At 53.0% G+C, this 20,460-nt stretch overlaps 1 protein-coding gene across 2 annotated transcripts; it reads left to right on the forward strand.

Annotated features, from left to right (window-relative positions):
- Positions 1–1,249: 1,249 nt before the first annotated feature.
- Positions 1,250–19,794, forward strand: NMB (neuromedin B). 2 transcript variants are annotated; one of them, XM_030578967.1, is made up of 4 exons: positions 1,250–1,438; positions 8,292–8,503; positions 19,243–19,304; positions 19,677–19,794. In XM_030578967.1, exons 1-4 carry the CDS (start codon positions 1,288–1,290, stop codon positions 19,753–19,755), a joined length of 504 nt encoding a protein of 167 aa, XP_030434827.1. In that variant the 5' UTR covers positions 1,250–1,287; the 3' UTR covers positions 19,756–19,794. The 2 variants fall into 2 exon arrangements, with proteins under 2 accessions (XP_030434827.1, XP_030434828.1); XM_030578968.1 differs by lacking the exons at positions 19,243–19,304; positions 19,677–19,794 and adding an exon at positions 17,477–17,778.
- The last annotated feature ends 666 nt before the right edge of the window (positions 19,795–20,460 follow it).

Below are 20,460 nucleotides of genomic sequence, written 5' to 3' on the forward strand. Positions count from 1 at the left end.
CTTCTAAAGCTGCCATCAGGTTTACTAGCGAGAGAATACTGCCTATACTGATCTCTGCTGCACCAATCCCACCCGCTTACCACGGATGGCGATGGGGGAATGGTTCCAGAGTGTTGCCCATACCTGGAGGGAGTGATGGTTAAGACTTGGGGATAGTACCTTGTGTAACAGGTCCGGGAGAGGGAGGCAGGGAGGGGCTCCTCAGCCTCTAGGTGTCTGAGCTCAGAGCATTTCATAGCAGAGGAGGGGCTGCTCCTTTTTCATCAAACTCATCCAACATGGGTGACAATTCACTGGGAAAACTCAGTTGAGAGCCTGTCCTACTGGATGCCAAGGCTCATGTTCTGAAGAACCTCTTATTCAAGTTCCTGGGAAACAGGTGGGCCCCGACCATGATCCCCTGACTCCCTGAAGAGAGAAGGAAGCAACCCACCCATGCTGGCAGGGTGAGAGCCAGAAAGGGGGAGGGGGGGGGAGTTTGACATGTAAAGGATCCATAAATATTTTCCAGTTGTGCTTTCACCTCTCCTCAGTACCTATGGATTGCAGCCCAGATCTCTGAAGTGCCCCTGCCCATGGTGGGGCATTTTCCACAGACTGCAGGGGGCTTTAGGGCAGACCCTGGGGGGCTCTCTTTGGCGAGCCAGTTTGTGCTTGATAAAATGCAGCCTGCGATTTGTGCGGGCGTGGAGGCTGCTGTTTGGAGGGCCTGGCCCTGTGCCACTGCCACAGGCAGCAGGATCTGCACCCTGATTTCTTTTGCGCCATGTTTGGGGGTGCTCCAGGGAAGGTGCCCTGACCCCATAGATGCTGGAACTAGGGATGCAGCCGCGCCCCTTGGCTTGAAGTGGTTTCCATCCGCTACAAGGTTTACAGGTTGGTTCAACAGCTCCCAACACCCGCACCACACACGTTGTTCCAGCACCACTGCCTGGCGCGGGTTCTTCGGCTGAAGGGCCCCTCTAGCCCGGGCCGGCCGGACACGTGGCGGGAGCCTCCGGGCCAAGGGCACCGGGCGCCCACTGGGCGGTGACTCACCCCCGCCAGTGCCGCTCCCGGCCCTAGACGTGGCCCGGGCAGGGGCGGGGTTGGGCGCCCCCCGCCGCCGTGCGTAAAGCGAGGGCTGTGGCTGCTCCTGGCCAATCTCCGCCCCGCGGTGGGAGACTTTAAAGGGAGCAGCCCGGGAAGCCGGAGGCGGCCAGCCCGGAGCACGAGTCGGCGCTGCACTCCCCAGGCACCCGCGCTTCCCCGGCCAGAGGCGAAGCGTCCGGAGCCCGGCGGGGAGCCATGGGCGCGCTGCCCGCCAGCCGGCTCCTGGGCTGCCTGCTGCTCTTCTCCTTCCTCTCGGCGGCCCCTGCGGGCCGGGCGGACTTCGCCGAGCCGCTGGGCAGAGCGGCCAGGATCAAAGTCAACCCCCGCGGCAGCCTCTGGGCCACAGGTACCGTCCGCTGCCCCGCCGCCCCCCGGCGGAGCGCTCCTGGGCGATGCAAGGGGCTTGCCCGGCTCCCGGCAGCCCCAGGGTTCCCGCTCCGCTCCCCTCCCGGCTGCGGGCCAGCCAACGGGCGGAGCAGGGGCGCGGGGCGGAGGGTGGCAGCGGACCCCCGGAGCCAGCGGGCTGGGGCGGGGAGCGCGTGTCTGCGGGGAACCCCCCGCTGCTGTGGCCGGACGGGCAGTGAGAGGAGAGAGCCTTGGGCGGGGGCAGCTGAGCGAGGGAGCCCACCTGGGCAGGACAGGGCACTGGGCTGGGCTGGAAAAGCGGCTGAGAGCTGCAGCGGGAGGAGCCGTCTGTGGTACAGGGCTCAGTTCCTGGCTCTGGAGAGCGCACCTGGGCAGAGCATCTTGTCATGGGGCAGGTAGGCTGCCTGCCTGGGTACCATGCCAACATACCAGACTCTCCAGAGCGCAGCTGGCAGCAGCAGTGCGGGACTTGGGTCTGGGAGCTGGAGCCCCTCCGAGGCCGACTCTAGCAATGAGTGAACAACCCTGTTAGCTAGAGGGCTAAATTCACACCGAATCCACGCCTGCCCTTCGGCTGGATGGTGGGGTGCATTTTGCTTTGGATGTGCTGGTGGGTCGTAGCCGAGGTTAATTCACTGCAGTGCCTTCCCAGCAAAGGAACACGGAGTTCTGGGCCAAGGGTGCTCTGGCCTGGAGAACTCAAAAGGGTAAATGGGTCAAGGGCTACCCAGGCCCACGAGCTTCTGCCAGTTGGGGAACCCTGGTGCCAGGGAGGGCTGCCAGGAACTGGTGCAGGCACATCTACCTGCAGAAATGTCTGAGTTCCTCTGATGCCAAAAATTAACAGACAGGGGAAAAAAAAACCTAAAGCAAGAGAACAGGAGATTGGGTGAGGAAGAGGGGGGGAAGAAAGGAACATGAGGCAGGGCTTAGCCAGGGGCCATTGTGCCTACTGCAATAGATTCACATTTTAAACTCTGTCAGATCCTCAAAACAGATGAACATTTTAAAAGCACAGGGTTAGCACTCCCTTGAAATCAGCTACCCCATTAAAATCTCCCCTCCGAAAAAGAGATCCAAAAATAAGACACAAAGCTGTTAGGAGTCTATTTTGTGTAGGTCAGAAGTCACCTTTCCTTTGCATCCTCTTTTGTGTAATGCAGGGGTGGTGGAGAAGGGTGAAAGAAGTGAGAGAAGGCTCCTGTGTTCTCTGGAGCTGGGCTGGAGAGCAAGATGGCACAAGTCAGGGGGAGAAGCAGGTAGATGCTGTCTGTCAGTCACCGTACAATCCCCATGCCCTTCCATTGCCCAGCCCAGGTTGCCCCAAAACACTATGTTGGCAGCTCCAGAGCACTGTTGCACACTGCATTACCACATAAGTAGTGCTAGAAATGCTTGCTGGTCACAGTCTCTGGAGAGAAAACAGTTGTGCTATTAAGAATCTTAATCCAGATCATGAGCAGGTTGTGGAGCTTGACTGGTCTCTTCGAATCTAGAATATCAGGGTTGGAAGGGACCTCAGGAGGTCATCTAGTCCAGCCCCCTGCTCAAAGAAGGACCAATCCTCAGACTGATTTTTGTCCCAGATCTCTAAATGGCCCCCTCAAGGATTGAGCTCACAACCCTGGTTTTAGCAGGCCAATGCTCAAACCACTGAACTATCCCTCCCACCTCCAGGGGTTTGTCTACACTGCAAAAAGAAGTGTGGACTTTGGGTCTCTGGGTGGCAGCTTGGGCGCTCAAGCCCACCTGATCCCCTGGGTCCAAGCTTGAGGGCTAGCATGAGCAGCTGCCAGAGCCACCATGTCCACACTGCTATTTTTAGCACACTAGCTGGAGCCCCACTAGCAGGAGTCTGTCTGCTTGGGTTGGGAGACTCATTTAGATTTTTCACTTGTGCTGCTAACCCAAATTAAAAGCCAAGTTTGTGTCTTCCCTGCTGTTTTAACCCGAGTTACCAACGCACTTCTTTTACGGTATAGACACACCCTAAATGGGATAGACCACTTCCACAGAACTCCACCAACACTCCTGCCCCCAGCTGAGTAACAACACAATCAATGAAATGCCAGAAACCTAATCCCAGAAGGTGAGGGTGGAAATATAGATAGATGACCATCAGAACAACTGTACTTGATTAACCCATGATTCTGGTGCCTGGACAATATTACCTAGCTACTATTAGCTGATTGTCCCTTTTGTGGGTGCATGGCAAGGTGGATTGTTCCAAATCCTTGTTGCAGAGATGGCATCCACAGTCCCAGACACAGGAAGCAAATTCCTTGGGCAGATTCTGCCTTGTGATGAGTAGTAGTGTGCTGTGGAGGCACCAAGGTCTGCACTGAGCCAAATACTGGGAGATTAGACAGGATTTCAGAACTTCAGACACAATCCGATATTAGGGAGACAAGGTGCGGGAGGTAATAGCTTTTATTGGACCATTTACATGCAGTTGGACTAATTGCATGTAATAAAATATTGGTATGATAAAATGCAAAGCAGAGAGCCTGTCCATTATTTTAAGGCAAAGCAAAGGAAAAGCAGAAATGCCTTCCAGATTTGCAGTATTCCGAGATAGAGGAAACCAAATCTATTTCTCACTACTCACCTGCTTGTTCAAAATCTAGTATGGCACCTTCAGTACCACTGCGAAACTTGTCTGAATAGTGCTCTCTAAAGGGGAGCGGGCAAGCGAAAAGATGGGTGTGTGGGAGAAAGCTGCTGTGACACTTCTGCAGACGAGAAGCCAAGAATGGGGGTGGAGGACAGAGCCGAGGGGTCACTTAATCTGCTTGGCTAGGAGAGAACCCAGGGAGCCCCTGGAGAATCAGCTCAATTAGGAGTGAGAGTTTCCCTTCAATAACCACCTTAGTGTGGCTTGCTGTGGAGCAAACCCCCAGGTTATGTCCCTATCTCAGAATGGCAATGCTGGCTCCATCCCAGTTAAGGACACAGCTGCTGTAACCCTGGGCATTGTGTGCCATGGAGCCTGCTAGTTGGGGGTGGATTGGTAGCACGAGATAATCCACTAGCCAGGCAGCAATGAATCCAGAATGTGTTGTCCGCTGCTGCTGCTGCTGCTGCTCTGGGGAGGGCTCCTTCCTCAGCTGGCAGAGGGAGAGGGCCAGTTTGCTCAATGCCCAGAGCAGAGACTTCCAGAAAAAGGTCTGAGTTTGTAAAGGAATTCGTCCTAAGTGTGATCTGATCCCTCAGTCTGTCCCCTGGGGCTGCTTCCCCTCAGCCAGACTCTTGCTAACGGAGGTGTGAAGGGCCTTTCTGCTCCCCCTTTTCTTCCTTGCCTGCCTGAAGCCTGGGAGGGCAGGGAGAGCCAGAAGGCTCCATGTAGCCTGCAGGAGCCCTCCCCAAATGAGAACTGGAGTGCTTTGCCCTGCTAGTGCCCCCTGCCCAGGTTTTCAAGCCCCCTGAGAGGTCTCTCAGCACCTTTGCCTCCCTGTTATCGACCAGGCCCTGATGCCCCAGTGGTTCAGGGAAGCCCAGCAAACAACCATATGTCCTGTAATCAGAATCTGCTGCCGGAATCCCCCATGGCATTAACCACTGACACAGCATGCGCTGGCTAGTCAATCTCCCATTTGTGGGCCTTGTAATAACAGGTGCAGAATGAAGAGGCCTTGGTCTGAGCACCAATGATCTTCCCATACCCTTGCGCTGTTTGTGCCCTGAAGGATGAGGGGTTTATGAAATGCTTATTACCCACTAGGGTGATGAATCTGCTAAGCAGGAATTACCCTTCCCATCAAGCTATGACCAACCCCCAGGGTGGACGTGTGGGTCTGGTCTGGGCAGAACCTGTGGGGAAGCAGCAGAGACAGGACAGGGAGCCAGCACAGAGGGGCCCCAGTGAGAAACTCCACTGACATATCCTGGCCTGGAAACCTGCAAACTTCTACTCGCTTCCAGTAGAGGCTGGGCTAGGCAATTTGCAACCTTTCCTTCTGTGCTGGCCCTAGCACAGTAGCCTTTCACTTAGCCATGCGTCCTTGTCATTGGGACCCACTGGTGCTAGTGCTGATATGGCTGAATGTTTTGAAGCACCTTCAGCCCTTGGCTCCAACTTGTGGTATACCTGGCCCGCTACTGGTACCTTAGGGGTGTGTTGTGCCACAGCACGGAGTGGCTGAAGCAGTTACACTAATGGGACCAGAAATGTTCTCAGATGTCTCCCTGGGATGTTACTTGTGTATATTGTGTTCCTGGTAGACTTAAGGGGACACACACACTGGTAAACACAGTGGGACACAGCCTGATTAAGCTGCATCATCTTGCTAGCTGCTAAGAAGCTCACTAGCTTTTATCTCCAGTACTGGGCTACCTTGGCTTGTAGTGTAATGAGCCCACAGGCTCCTTATTGGCACTGTTAACCTCCAGGATACTGCCCAACCCTGAGAGGGCTCCATACACCTCCAGAACAGGCATGGGAAACACCCAGGAGGGAGCTAGAGGCTGCATGGGAACAGGAGCCTGCACGCAGCAGCCTCAGAGGTGGCTGTAGAAGGAAGGCTGGGCAGTTTAAGAGCTGGGTCTGAAGGGCTGAGAGCCAGGCTGGGAAGCAGCCTGTCACTGGCAGAGGGGCCAGTAGTAGCCATGGTGGTGGATCCCAGGGAAAGCTTGCAAGTGGAGGTCCATGTGGATGAGTCTGAATGAGACTACAGGTACTGGCTGCCTCTGGGAGAGGTCTGGAGCTGGTACCCTGGCACAAGATCTGACCTTCATTTCCCTGTCCTGAGCTGCCCTGGGCTGGGCTGGGATTTGTTGTGGGTTGTGTTTATCATCTGTAGTTTGCAATTTACAGCCATTGTGCCAGGTTTGTTTCAGGGTTTATTTCTGGCAGCCCAAGTTCAGCCCCCTTTGTTACTAATTGGGCTCTGAGGGTACATCTTCACTGCAAGTGCTACAGCAGCACAGCCACAGCACTGCAGCCATGCCACTGGAGTGCTGACATTTCCTACAGTGACCATTAATCCATCCCCTCGAAAGCGGGGAAGAATTCTTCTATTGGTCATGTTGCAGAGGGTGTGACTCTTTCCATAGCCCTGAGCAGTGCAGCTAGGCCAACCTAAGTTTTAGTGTAGACCAGATCTGAGAGTGTTTATGGGAACTCATTGAGGGCTAGATCCTGAAGGGTCTGCTGCTTGGATTGCCTGACTCCAAGCATGTGCTACAGAACACCTGGGGGACTAGGTCTTCTGGTCACACTGGGTCCAGTTACAGTTCATGGTGAGCCTGACTGGGAAAACAAGCTATGATTTTGCAGGTGCACTGTCCATGCAACTTATAGCCCTTAAATGTCTAACTACTGACCATGCATGCAAATCAGGTAGTTAACACTGATCCCTATAAAACAGGAGTGGGCAAGCTACGGCCCACAGGCCGCATCTGGCCTGCTAGCCATTATAATCTGGCCCTCGAGTTCCTGCTGGGGAGTGAGGTCTGGGGCTTGCCCCACTCCAGCCAGGGAGCTGAGTTGAGGGCTGCCCTGGGTGGTTTCTGGAAGCAATGGCATGTCCCCCCCTCCGGCTCCTACACGTAGGGGTAACCCAGGGCTCTGCTTCACATGCTGCCCATGCCCCAAGCGCTGCCCCTGCAGCTCTCATTGGCTGGGAACCACAGCCAATGGGAGCTGCAGGGGTGGCGTGCAGCAGAGCTGCCTGGCCATGCCTCCGCATGGGATCTGGAGAGGGGACATGTTGCTGCTTCCGGGAGCTGCTTGAAGTAAGCGCTGCCTGGAGCCTGCACCCCTGAGCCAGTCCCAGCCCTGATCCCCCTCTGAACCCCTCATCCCAGTCTGGTGCACCATCCTACACTCCAGAGCCTGCACACCCAGCTGAAGTCCTCACCCCATAGCTGCTCCCACAGCCCAGAGCCCCCTCCCACACCCTGAACGCCTCATTTCTGGCACCACCCTAGAGCCCCCAGCCAGAGTCCTCACCCCCTCCTGCACCCCTACTCCCAATTTTGTGAGCATTCATGGCTCACCATACAATTTTTATACCCAGATGTGGCCCTTGGTCCAAAAAGTTTGCCCATCCCTGCTATAAAAGGTGCGCAGCATTATCTGAAGAGCCGAGTGTGAAACTGGTGTCAGCGCTGAAGACTTCTACAAATGCCTATGCTACATCCCAGCTGATTTACTGGCCCTCTAATGCTGCTGTCTTTTTGTTAGAGCCTGCATGCAGTGCCTGCTTGGCTGCCTTCCTCTGAACTGCTAAGCTAACTCCTAGGTTGTTAGTTGGATGGTATTAAAGGTGAGCTGCCAAGATGTCTTTAGGGCTCTGGGAATTACCACCCTGGCTCAGATGGGGATCCCTCTATCCTGGTCTCCAGTCTCTGATGGGCCAGCAGCAGCTGCTTCCATGGATGGCATAAGAACCATGCAGCAGGCAGTGACAGATCTCTGGCCCCTAGGGAAAGCTCCCTTCAAAGCCCTGATAGTTACTGTTCTTGAAAGCAAAACTTGTGGTTCTTTCTGCTACTTACTGTGATAATTCTGGATAGTCGTGGCACCCAGAGTAATGTTTCTAGGATTTCAAGAGGAACAAAGCATGTGGCCATTGTCACATTCTCTTTTGTTAGTTCCCTGCTCTGTTCTGCCTCCTTCAGTTAGAGGTGGGTTTGTGCTACAGTATCTTGCTTCTGAAAAATTCCATTGCAATATAGCAGTGGCTGCTGCGGCTGATTTCAGAGGCTGCTGGCATTAGGGAGCTGTCTGACTCTTGCATCCAGTTCCTCTGCCAAAGCTTGAAATCCTCCCCCAGCCCCTGAAACCATCTTACCCATTCCTGGTCCCATACATGTGCCCAATGTTATTTCAGGTCACTTCATGGGGAAGAAGAGCATTGCGGCCTCCCCACTTCTGGAGTCTCCGGGAGATGCTGCAGCAAACTCCATCCCAGTGGCCTTCAGCCCGACTCTCCGAGCTGTCTTGCAGGACATGAAAGAGCTGCTTACCAGAGAGCTCCTGAAAATCCTCTTGCAAGAGAGACTAATAGATGAGAATCGAGGAAAATCTGAGCTTCAAAACGAGGTGACTACTGAGCAATGTGGTGGTGAGAGAGAGACCTCTGAGTGAGAGGCTGCAGGAGAGTACAGCAGGGAGCAGCATAGGGCCAAATCGTCCCCTCCCCCAGGGCAGCCAAAGGAGGGGCCAAGAAGCCCCCCAAGGCTGGGCTGCAACAGTTTTCCTCCTATCTGGGCTAAGGAGCCCACATAGGAGGCTAACCCCAGAGATCCAGAGGGAAGGAAACACCCGTTCCCCAAAGAGGTTATGCCCAAGAGAGGTTGACCCTGCCACCTCAATTGGAGCCAGGCTGTCCTGGGCAGAGACCCCCTGCAGCTTGGGAGGAGCTCAATGGGAGTAAACGCGGAAGCAGCATTAACTCTGGCTTGGCAATGCTAATACCAGAAGCTGGGCTCCTGCTCCAATCCGTCACGCCCCTGCCGGGCACTGGCCCTGCAGAGCGCCAATGGAAGAGCTAGGATAAAGGCTGGAGCTTCTCCCCCCTTCACAGCCCAAGGGCAGATGCCCAGGATCTCTGTCCCGTCAGCTCATGGAGCAGTGGGGATGGTCTGAGCCATAGCTCTTACAAGGGAAAAGCCTGTAGGCACTTAGCCCTTAGTAGCGCAGGGCTGATCCTTTCTGTATCCTCTGGAGTGATAGCGCAGAGGCATCCCACACACAGGGGAGTGGCAAGGCCTCTAACATCTCTGATGCTGAGAATCCTGCATGCAGGCTGGGGAACTCCTACCCTACCCTAGAAATACCAAAAGTACACCTCTGCCCTGATATAACGCTGTCCTCGGGAGCCAAAAAAATCTTACTGCGTTATAGGTGAAACCACGTTATATTGAACTTGCTTTGATCTGCCAGAGTGCGGGGGACACACACCCTCTCCCCCCACCCCCAGCACTGCTTTACCATGTTACATTCGAATTTGTGTTATATTGGGTCGCATTACCTTGGGGTAGAGGTGTAAGTAAACTGGGGGGAGGGAGCAGGGGGATTCAGTGAGTGACAAAATCAGGGCAGTAGGAAGGCATGATGATAGATGGGTCAGAATCACCTGCCTACTCCATCGCATTGTGCTGCTCCAGTGACATAAAATGCCGGGACACCCGGTTTAGCTGGCTGGTGAGCATCAGCGGAGCACAGCAGGGAATGCAGCCCATGTTACGGAGGCACTGGTCACACTTGACATCTGGCGAAGCTGTGTTGTGCACTTCAAGCAGGTATTCATGCACTTAGTCACATACAAAGAACGCAGCTTGTTGTTCTCCCCCCCCCGCCCCCCCCCCCCCCCCGGCCAGTACTTGCTCTTTGGACACTATGAATGCCCTGCAGTGATGCTGCATGAATGAAAACACCTGAATTTGGTTTTAAACACCAGTTTGATCTAATCTGGGCCCACAGCCACTGATGCACCTCAGTCGTGGTGACACGGCTACTACCTGGCATCACTCTAGGGCAGCACTTCTGTGGTTTGCTGCCCTACCTGTGTCTCCCCCACTGCAGCCTCTTGGAATTCTGGGATGTTTTCCCTGAATGCCAGCTGTCTGGAGGCTGTAATATTGGCCTGGGTATAACCTCAACTTCTTGGGGTGGCTTGTGGCTGTACACACACAGGCTGGGTGTCCCACTAGCAGTGACTAACATGCCAGCAGGCAGAACTGTAGGGGAGAGAGCTGGCCTCTCTGCGTGCTTCATACAGTCTCACACCAAGTGGCCTGTGTTTGTGGCAACTGTTTGGCCAACCCCAGGGGGGACAGAATTTGCTGTGAATAGCTGGCGCAGAGGGATAGGAAGGGAGTGAGGAGCTCCTGAGATTCAGCTGGGTGGGGAGGGGAAGCCAGCTTCAGGCTGGGAATTGGTGGCTTGGTAGTTCCTTGATGGCTAGTGACCAGCAGATGGCACACATGCTGCAGCCCCTCTCCTGGGCCGGGTGTCTCTGCTGGGACCTGCAATGGCTGGAAGGTAGGATGGGGCTAAGCTGGCTGCTGGTAAGTCACATGAGTGGCTGTCTTTTCCAGATAGCTGGGGGCATGCCCTGAGTCTCCCCCCTTGCATGCCAGCCCCGGCCACTATGGCCAGCTAAGTGAAGGGAGATGGGGAGAAACGAGCTGGTTTCAGTTGCTCCCTAGGGGCAGGCCTGATCCCAGGCACTGCAGCTGCTGCTCTAGCTGTTCCTCCAAGTCCTACTCTTGCCTCCAAGAGATACTTTGGGACAGAAAACATTGGGGGTGGAATCACACTTCAGCCCCCTTCAGTATTTCCAGTGTGGGGGCACTAGCCCCTGGTTCTGCTGCCCCTGCCCTGAGCTGTCATCCCCAATGGGTCCTTTATGAAATCTGCCCTTTTTCCTCTGGGTCCATCACTGCACTACAGTGGGTGAAAATAACCTAAACAGTGGTTTAAAAGGGACACACATTCTGTTAGGCCAAAACGATACTAGTCAGGCCAGCCCATGATTGACTGGACTCGGGAATGCAGTGCAGGCGCACAGCCTGGTCGATTTAAAAACAGTAGAAAGACTTGCCGAGTTTTATTCTCTCAGAATTAGGTTACAATCTCATTGCAGGAAGCAAAGGGAATCCTATGGTCATTCTAAGGCAAATTATCTACACTGGAGCTCTGTGTGTGTAGCACAACCAAATGCATTCAGAGACTAATCAACCCCATTTAGGTAGCATCTTACTCCTGCTTGTTGCTCTTGATGAGGAGCTCAAAGACAAAGTCTGGTCTCTTTACAGAAGAGTGGTGCAAACTATCAGCTGCTAATTTATTTGATACATACTGGTAGATCTGCTGGAGTCCATCTCTCCCTGAGAAAGTCTCACCTGAACCAATTGCTAGCTACCCTTCACAGTGCACCGGATCCTGCTAACAGTCAAACTGCCTGATTGGCCCTTCCCAAATACACAGCAGTGCAGAGAGACCCATACCCTTGTGCATGCTGCACTGGCCATCGGGGCCAGTATGGAGGGGCGTCACCATCTCCTACTCTTTAGGTGCCGTATGCCCCAGGGGACAAAACTAGGGAGCAGTCCTTGCACCCCCAAGAGCACATGAACTGCAGCTGTAGCTGGCCCTTCAGTAGGGTGCACAAGGGTTGGGGAAAGGCTTTTTGTGCCTGCAAACTGCCCTCAAACACTGCCAAAGGCTTTGTCTTCACTGGGAGAAAAGGGATATTTTTAGCATGTGTCAGGTAATGTGTTAAAACCTTAGTGTAAATGAGTTAAAATATAATGTGCCCCATGAGCTAGGTGGGGTAAACCATCGGGGGCTCAACATAGGGTTTACCACTACCAGCTAAGGTGTGTTAAAAGCACCCCTTTTCTCTTAGCATAGACTTGGCCTGTCCTAAATCAGCCACCTGCTCTTCCTCCCACACTCATTTCCTTTTGTGTAACAGATGAATGCCCTTTCACAGCCCTTATCCCGTTCAGCCTCACCCCCTGCCTGTCTGTAGAGCTACCTGTGGTAAGGGGGTGTCTCCAGTGGGCCCAGTGCCTTGGAGCTGGAACATTGCTGTGTCTCCTGGGATACAGCAGAGTTCCCTCAGGGCTCCTGGAGAGGTGAGGCTGTTCTCTTAGGAGCGGGGTCAGGGGCTGTTGGGAAGACAGAGACATGGCCGTTGTAGAGTCCTGGGTACTGCAGAAGCTGGGTACTGCTTGCAGCTGTGGATCAGCGCTAGGAGCTCTTTGAACCTGGGTAATCAACAGGGTTTCTCCACAGCCCCTGCTCGCACTGACACATGTTCTGCTGGAGCTGTCAAGCACAGGAATCATCTCTGGCCTTGTCTGTACTAGAGAATTGAACCAGCGGCAAATGAGCTGATGGAGGGCCTTGGGGTCTGCACACACCAGGTATTGTGTGCACTGGGCACCTATCCCACACTGCCCAGCACAGCTCTGGGGAGCAGTGCCTTCTGTGGGATTCAGAATGCCTTCTGGGATACTTTGGAATTTGCTTGTGGGAATTGTGGGTGAAAAGGCCCAGCTCCCATAATCTGAGGGATTGCCCTGTGTAGCTCCTATGTAGCCCTTTGGCACAGGTACCTTTTCCTAGGCCTTTTCTGAACTTGGAGGCTGGCATGAATGCTTGAAGGAGAGGTTTGTGCTAGAGGCTGTCAAGGGCAGGCTGAGGTGTCTATGGTGAGAGGTGGGGGATGTGCCAGCTGAGAGCCAGAGCCCAAAACTAGCAGCTCCCAAATTTCATCCTGCAGTGATTCTGTAGCACTGTCCAGGTGGATGGCTGCAGGGCCCAGAGCTTGAGCATGGACTGATGGGAACAAGTTCCGGAGATGGGGAGGCAGCAGCAGCGAAACCTCAGGATGAGGGAAGAGGCTTTCTTTATGCCCTATGATTGCCACATGGAGCACAAGGCTGGGGGCTGCTATCGATGTGGGAAAAGAGCTGGGGTTTGCAACCAGGCAGCAGAGCGTGTGGGTGGAGGGTGTGGGGAAGATCTGACCCATGGCAGGAGAGGATCAGCAGGAAGGGCAGAGTCCTGTGGGGCTTTGAGATTAAGATCTGGTGCAGTAACAGGTGAGGAGCCAGGGGGGATTTGATGAGGGGTGTGAGGTGATCCGGGCAGTGGCTAAGGAAGATGATCCCAGCGGCTGCACTTTGTTTGGACCGAAGAGACCAATCCAGATGCATACAGCAGGTGCACGTAGGAGACTGCCAGCAGGGGGGACCTGGCTGAGCTGTGCTGACTGCTACCTGACTAACACAGCAATGATCCTATGTGTCTGCTGCAAGTTTGAACATGTGCTCCACTGAGGTGAACAAACTGTCAATGCTCAGTAGAGAGCCAGGGCTGCTCACCCTGCTTACAAGGGGGAATGTTTGGCATGGAGTAGGGCTGATCAAGGGTGGGCTGTCACCGCCTCATCCCCTTGGTTCACACCAATGGGTTCCAATAAGGGCAGTTGGCACAGTGTGAACAGCTGAGGCGATTAGCACATCACTTCCCAGTTCCTGTAGCTGTTGAGCTCCTGCTCTGCTCAGTATGTCAGGTCTGGCTCTGGATTTACAGGCTTCCTGGAGGGCGTTCTCTGCAGCCTCTTTTGGCCTTCCCTGTTCTTTCGCCTACATTGGCACAGGGGCATATTCAGTGCACAATTCCTCCCATGGGTCAGTGAGCTCTTTAACTCTTGGCCAGTGTCTGCTTAGCTCCCTGGGGTGGAGATGTCACCCCTGTATGCTCCCTCATGGCATGGCACAGCGCTGCAGTAGATCTGCCTCAGTGCCCCTAATGGTTCTGGCTGGGACTCAGCCTCTGGCCCAGGCTCTGTGAGTGTTCAACCCCTTCTGGGGGAGCAGAGTTCTCAAGTCAAAGTGCAAGAGACTCTGGCTCCACTGGGCACAGCTTTCAGGTGAACCCCAGCTGCCTTAACCTCCACCCAATGGTGCCTGGTAACCAGTCACACACATGCTGCTACCAGGCCTACCCTGCCCCAAACAGTCTTCCATCAGCTCCTGGCCTCACCCAGGCCTCTTGCATGACCTGGGAACTGCCCTGGCCCCCGCTCCCTGGCTGAGCCAGCTCTCCCCTTCCCACTGCCCTCCCCAAGCCTGCAATTGCTGGCAGGTGACGTGGGGTGGGGCTGACAGACCCTGCAGCGGCTCCGAGCTTGCACACCTCTTGCACTTCCCAGTCTAATTTCTACCCTTTGTGGTACCCTGCCTCTTGCTGGCAAATAGTTACCACCTCATCCCAGCACTTCACTTGGATGGGGCTAGGGTGGCCAGATGTCCCAATAAAATTGGGATTGTCCAGATATTCAGTTGTTTGTCCTGTGTCCTGACAGATGTATGGTTGGAATACCGATTTTTTTGGCTTGGTGCACTCTTTTCTATATATTTTTTATTTTTTGCTTCGGTGGTGCTCTGGCTTTTTTTTTCCTTTGCTTGGGCTCTGTGCCGTGCCTCCCCCCCCCCCCCAAATGTGTCCCAATATTTTGTTCTTGTCAGCTGCTCATCCTAGATGGGGCCAACTGTCCCTGCTGCCCTGTGGTGTTGCAATGTGATACTGAGGGATGCTACTTCACCATCCTGAATTTGCTCAAATAATTGCCCCTTCCCAGCTGACTCCCCCCGCCAGTCTCAATAGCTCCCTTTACCTCCCCCCCCACCCATTCCTCCTCTGACTGGGGGATGGGCATTTCTTTCCCCCCCACTCTCTCCTGTTGGTATTTCTGGGAACAGTCTGTAGGTGGTTGTAAGGAGCCTTCCATTTCTCATTGCCTCTCCCCAGTGGGAACCGAGTGCCTGTCTGTGTGATGTGTTACTAGAGCAGCGGAGAGTAGAGAGAGCAAGGCCTGGCCCATAACATACAGCTTGCCACACAGTGACTGGCGATGGACACTCCACCACAGGCACTAAAAGTTCCTTCAACAGGAGTACGATTCGTTGCCTATTGATAGGTCTTTTGCACTTCACACAGCTTCTGTCATGTGCAGGACCCACCGGGGCGCAGTGGGGTCCAAATGATGGTGTTTACTCACTGTGCTTAATATGCTGGGCCTAGGTCTGTGCACCTTCTGCTACTACTCTAGGAGGGTGCTGGTAGCCTTGGAACTGTACACAACAGTAAGGCCTACTGGAGGGCTCACACACTATTTAAAGGGATACTCCCCAATTCCTATGCACTGCAGAGATGCTTTGGCTGACAGCACCAAGAGGAACCTCTCCAGGGCCATGCACATGGCATCCTTGGTGGAAGTGCGAAGTCTCTAGAACTCTGCCATGGGTGATCAGGAGCAACCTGAATCTTGTCGCCTTTAGGGATGAAACTGATGCTCCTCCTCTCAGTATCGGCCGATGATGTTTCTCCTGAAGACAGGGGATAATCACACTTGCTGTAGAGGTGTAAGTGACAGAGTGAAGGAAAATGTTAGTAATGAACATAAATCATGTCTGTATAACTATGGAAATTCCATACACAAAACTTTGTGTAACAGGGTGTAAGGATGAGTGAGTGGGGTGCCCTTGTGTGCACCCTGAAATGCAAAGATCCCTGGTAGATGAACTCCAATGCAGTACAATTCCATGGCCAGCGACAGACTCAACAACCTCGCAGGGAACTTTCTTCTACCTCCAACTGGGAAGGGAGCTGCCGCACACAGCACAATGAGTCTCCTTCATGCTATAATGCCAAAGTTGGTGCTTCCTTGCCTACATCACACAAATGGCACCCACTAGAGGGAATGCTTAGAACTGCCTATGCACAGTGGTAATGATGCATAGGCAAATGGCAGGGGCATACTACAAGAGAGTGAAAGGATTGAGGCTGTTTACATGAGAGGGGACAAGGAAGAGGGGCTAACAGCAAATATACCAATGACTGATGAAGAGGCCATGCACTGCTATTCGCCCTGCCTCATTATAGAAGAACAAGGGCTTGTGCAGTGAACTTGAAAGGCAGCAAATTTAAAACTGATTATTCCTTTTTTCACACAGTCCACAAGGAGCCTGTGGAACTCACTGCCACAAGGTGCCATTGAGGCCAAGAGAGTAGCAGGATTCCCAAAAGGCCTAAGCATTTCTATGAATAATGAAAATAGCCTGAATTACAACAGTAAGGATTGAACATTAAAAAACAGGGGCCTGGTTCTTTGCTGTACTCCAGTCCCTTTGTGTTGCTTTGGTGGCATAAAGTGCCTGTGAAGCCACCAGATCTGACCAGGTGAGACTTCCCTCAGCATGGGGGAGCTCGCAGCTGAAGCAAATCTGCTGTATCCAGCTCCTACAGCTGCTCCCTGCCTGGTATGGGAGTGGGAGGTGTCAGGAGGAGGGGAGTGCCAGCACACTCCAGTATGCTGCAGCTGGCAGACAGCCCCTTGGACCTATGGCCAGATGATGTAACTTAGAGCAGCTCCTAGGCTGCTCCACTGTATGTCAGGGCTGGTGCAGATGCACCATGAACTGTAACCAGCTTGCTGTTGGCCTTTTCTTCTCTCCTGTTCTGAGCAGATCTCAGTGCAGGACAGAGTCTGGGACCAACCATCTTGGCAGAGATCCATCTGCTTCAGGGCTTGAGGTACCTCCAACTCCAGGGGACTCAGGGGAAGCAGTCCCTGGGGCAGATCATCCCACATTTGCCTACCCCAAGGGCTATCACCTTCCTGAAAAGGTGCTGAGTTAGCAGGGCCTCATGTCCACTCTGAGCCGGCAGTTCCTGTGTTCCCATAAAGCCTTGTTGAAATAATGGGCTTATATCCAACGGGCACGTTAGATTGGTCTTGCAAGTGAAGTAGTCTGAGCATTTGTAAGGGAGACACTGCAAAGCTCTGGGTAGCTCCTGGCTATTCATGACCAGCAGGGAGGCATTGCTGGCTCAGTGGTGGAGAGCCAGGGATGCAACAAGCAGCAAGCTTTGCAAACTAGTCTATGTACATCTGCACCATTGTAAAAACTCCCTCTGGGTTTCTTTTCACCTTGTTCCCAGTCCCCATGCAATGTGATTGGCCTCCCTGTCAGTTACTGGGCAATCTGTGCCTGGCCAATCCTAGCTTTAGGCTTTTCCTGCGCCAGCTGTCCCTGAAATCCGACCCACGCGTCTGCCATCACGTCATAGCAGGATATTCTATCAGTGCAAAAGTCACTCCTAATGTGGGAGCCCAGGTCACGGTGACACCTGGATGAGTTGGGGAGATGGAATCCATCCTCCAGCCTGGATCTGCAGAGCTGCCCCTCCTGCATCTCTAGCCTATGGGCTGCAGTGCTGGCCCCAGTGACTCTGCCCCATTTGTGAGTTGGGGCCAATGGGTCTGTGAAAACTCTTCTTCCTTAGCACATCCCAACCAGCCCCTCACTGCTCTTCTGCTGCCTGGAATAGGCTGGCACAGGAGCCCTCCCCGGGGTGCAGTGACACCTGTACAGCATCCCCCTGTAGAGGGCTTAAGGGACTGGGGGGGGACTCCTGCTGCCCATAGCCCTGGGTGAATTATACCTGGCAGTAGTCGCGCAGGGACCCATACTATTGCTCTCATTTCAGGAGACGGGATTGGTAATGAAGGTGCTGGAGAAATACCTTTCAAACTGAAGAAGGGACGAAGGGGCCATGTACATAGATGACTGAGTCCAGCATCAGGAAGGCCTGGCTGGTTTGTAGTGAACACCAGGGAATGTTTGAATTATGGTTCTGTGGCGCTACATCACTCTTATGATTTAGTATTACTGTAATATTGTGAATATTGACCATCTGTATGAAGAAAGCCCCAAATCCCTGACTGTATATTTCCCTTGCATTTTCTGCATTACTGCTGAGGTCAAAGAGCCCTTGTGAATAAAACTAACTCTTTGCACAGCACCTGCATGCACGTTCTTTGCAGTCAGCACAGGCCAGCGTTTAGGGAGGGGGTGATCTGTTTCTTGGACGCCTGAGTGTCCTGTGCACAGTGCGACTGATGGGGCAGGGTGGGATGCAACAGAGGGGAGGGATTGCAGCTGAATGTGTGAGGGCTGAGAGAGTCCTACTGACTGTTGCAGGGAGGTTGCAGCAGAGGGTGGGGGGAGTGAGGGGCTCAGTGAATGTGGCTGAGGGGATGGAGCGGGCATGGGTGTGCTTGCTGCAGGCTGTGATAAAAGCCGTGCAGCAGAGGAGTGATGAGCTGTGAGGTTATATGGGGATGGGGTTCCCCAGGAGTTGTGTGTTTGGGGCTGAGGCATGTGTGGAGTGTAGTGCTCAGGAATCAGGGGCCTGGGGGTGAGATGTCTGAGGAGCGGGGATTTGGGAGGTGGGTTGCTCCGAGGAGGGATCATGGTGGGATGCTGAGCCTGAGGAATGATTTCTGGGAGGGTGGATGCCCAGGGTGGCTGTGCCTGGGAGGTGGGATACCTGGGGTGGCTGGAGGGGTGGGCTCTCCAGGAGGATTGCCTGCTGGTGGGTGGCAGAATGCCCTGGGTTAGCGATGCAGGAAGTCAGGTGTTTGGAATGCAGGATGGCCAGGGTTGGGACAACAGGGCTGGAGCAGATTACTAGCTGCAGGGGCTGGAGTATCGTTGCTCTTTTGTTATTTGATTTATTGCTGTAGCATTTCATGGGCCCCTGTCAGGATCAGGGCCCTGTTGTGATGGGTGCGGCGCATGCATGTTGTGAAGAGAGTCCCTGCCCTGAAAAGCCTGCAGTCTAAAAGAAGAACCACAGAAGAGGATTTTCATAGATTCCCAGGCCAGAAGGGACCATTGTGATTGTCTAATCCAGAGTTTCTCAATCTTTTTGACCCAGAGACTGGCTTCCTGCCTCCCTACACCATGTCAGGGAATTGTCAGGGACTGGCAAGGAGGCTGCCATGGATTGGCGCTGGTCCACAGACTGGTCATTGAGAAGCACTGGTTAGTCTCACCTCCTGCATAACACAAGCCAGGGAACTGCCCCAAAATAATTCCTAGAACAGATATTTTGGAAAAAAATTCAGTCTTGATTTTAAAAATTGCCAGGAATGGAGGATCCACCACAACCCTTGATAAACTGTTGCCATGGTTAATTACTTTCACTGTTACAAATTTGCATCCAATTTCCAGTCTGAATTTGTCTTGCTTCAACTTCCAGCCATTGGATCGTGTTCGACGTTTCTCTGCTACACTGAGGAACCCATTATTAAATATTTGTTCCCCTGTAGGTACTTACAGACTGTGATCAAGTCACCCCCTTAATCTTCTCTTTGTTAAACTAAATAGATAGACTCAAGGAGCTCAATCACTGTAAGGTAGGTTTTCCAGTCCTCTAATCATTCTCGTGGCTCTTCTCTGAACCCTCAGATTCGTGCAGTAGAACAGGACACTGGTACCACTGCTGCTGGAGTCCTGTGCCAAACACAGAGGTAAAATGATTTCTCTACTCCTACTCGAGAATCCACTGTTTATGCATCCCAGGAGCATATTGGCTCTTCTGACCACAGCATCACAGTGGGAGGGCATGTTCAGCAGATTATCCACCACAACCCCCACATTGTTTTCAGAATCACTGCTTCCTTGGATAGAGCCCCCAGTCCTGCAGGGGTGGCTACATTCTTTGTTTCTAGATGTAAACATTACATTTAGCCATACTAAAATGCGTATTGTTTACTTCTTCCCAGTTTACCAAGTGATCCAGATCGCTCTGAATCACTGACCTGTCCTCTTCCTTATTTACTGCTCCCCCAATTTTTATGTTGCCTGTAAACTTCATCAGTGTTGATTTTGTTTTATTCCAGATCATTGATAAAAATGTCCAGTAGTGAAGGGCCAAAACCCAATTCCTGCAGAGACCCTACTGGAAACACACCTGTTTGAGGACCGTTCCCTGTTTACAGTTACATTCTGAGACCTACCTGTGACAGGTTGGATCACAGAAACCCCCCATGGAACTGCCAACTGATGTGCCAGGACTGCCTCTGCTCCTGTTTTCCCTGCCAGTTCAGGACTCCAGCTCCCTGTCTTGCTGAGCCAGACACTCCCATCTGCTCCAACAAAGACCCAGGGTCTGAATTACTTGCCCCAAAGCTGAACGTTTACCTGAAAACAGCTCACAGAAGTGTGCTTGTCTTTAGCACTCAGATGCCAAACTCCCAATGGGGTCTAAACCCAAATAAATCCGTTTTACCCTGCATAAAGCTGATGCAAGGTAAACTCATAAATTGTTCACCCTCTATAACATTGATAGAGAGATATACACAGTTGTTTGCTCCCCCAGGTATTAATACATACTCTGAGTTCATAAGTAAAAAGTGATTTTATTAAATACAGAAAGTAGGATTTAAGTGGTTCCAAGTAGTAACAGACAGAACAAAGTAAGTCACCAAGCAAAATAAAATAAAATGCGCAAATCTATGTCTAATCGAACTAAATACAGATAATCTCACTCTCAGAGATGCTTCAGTAATTTTTTCCTCAGACTGAACACCTTCCAGGCCTGGGCACAATTCTTTCCCCTGGTACAGCTCTTGTTCCAACTCAGGTGGTAGCTAGGGGATTCTTCATTATAGCTCCTCTCCTCCC

The sequence above is a fragment of the Gopherus evgoodei genome, chromosome 10 (assembly GCF_007399415.2).
Source record: "Gopherus evgoodei ecotype Sinaloan lineage chromosome 10, rGopEvg1_v1.p, whole genome shotgun sequence".
NCBI classification, from domain to species: domain Eukaryota; kingdom Metazoa; phylum Chordata; order Testudines; family Testudinidae; genus Gopherus; species Gopherus evgoodei.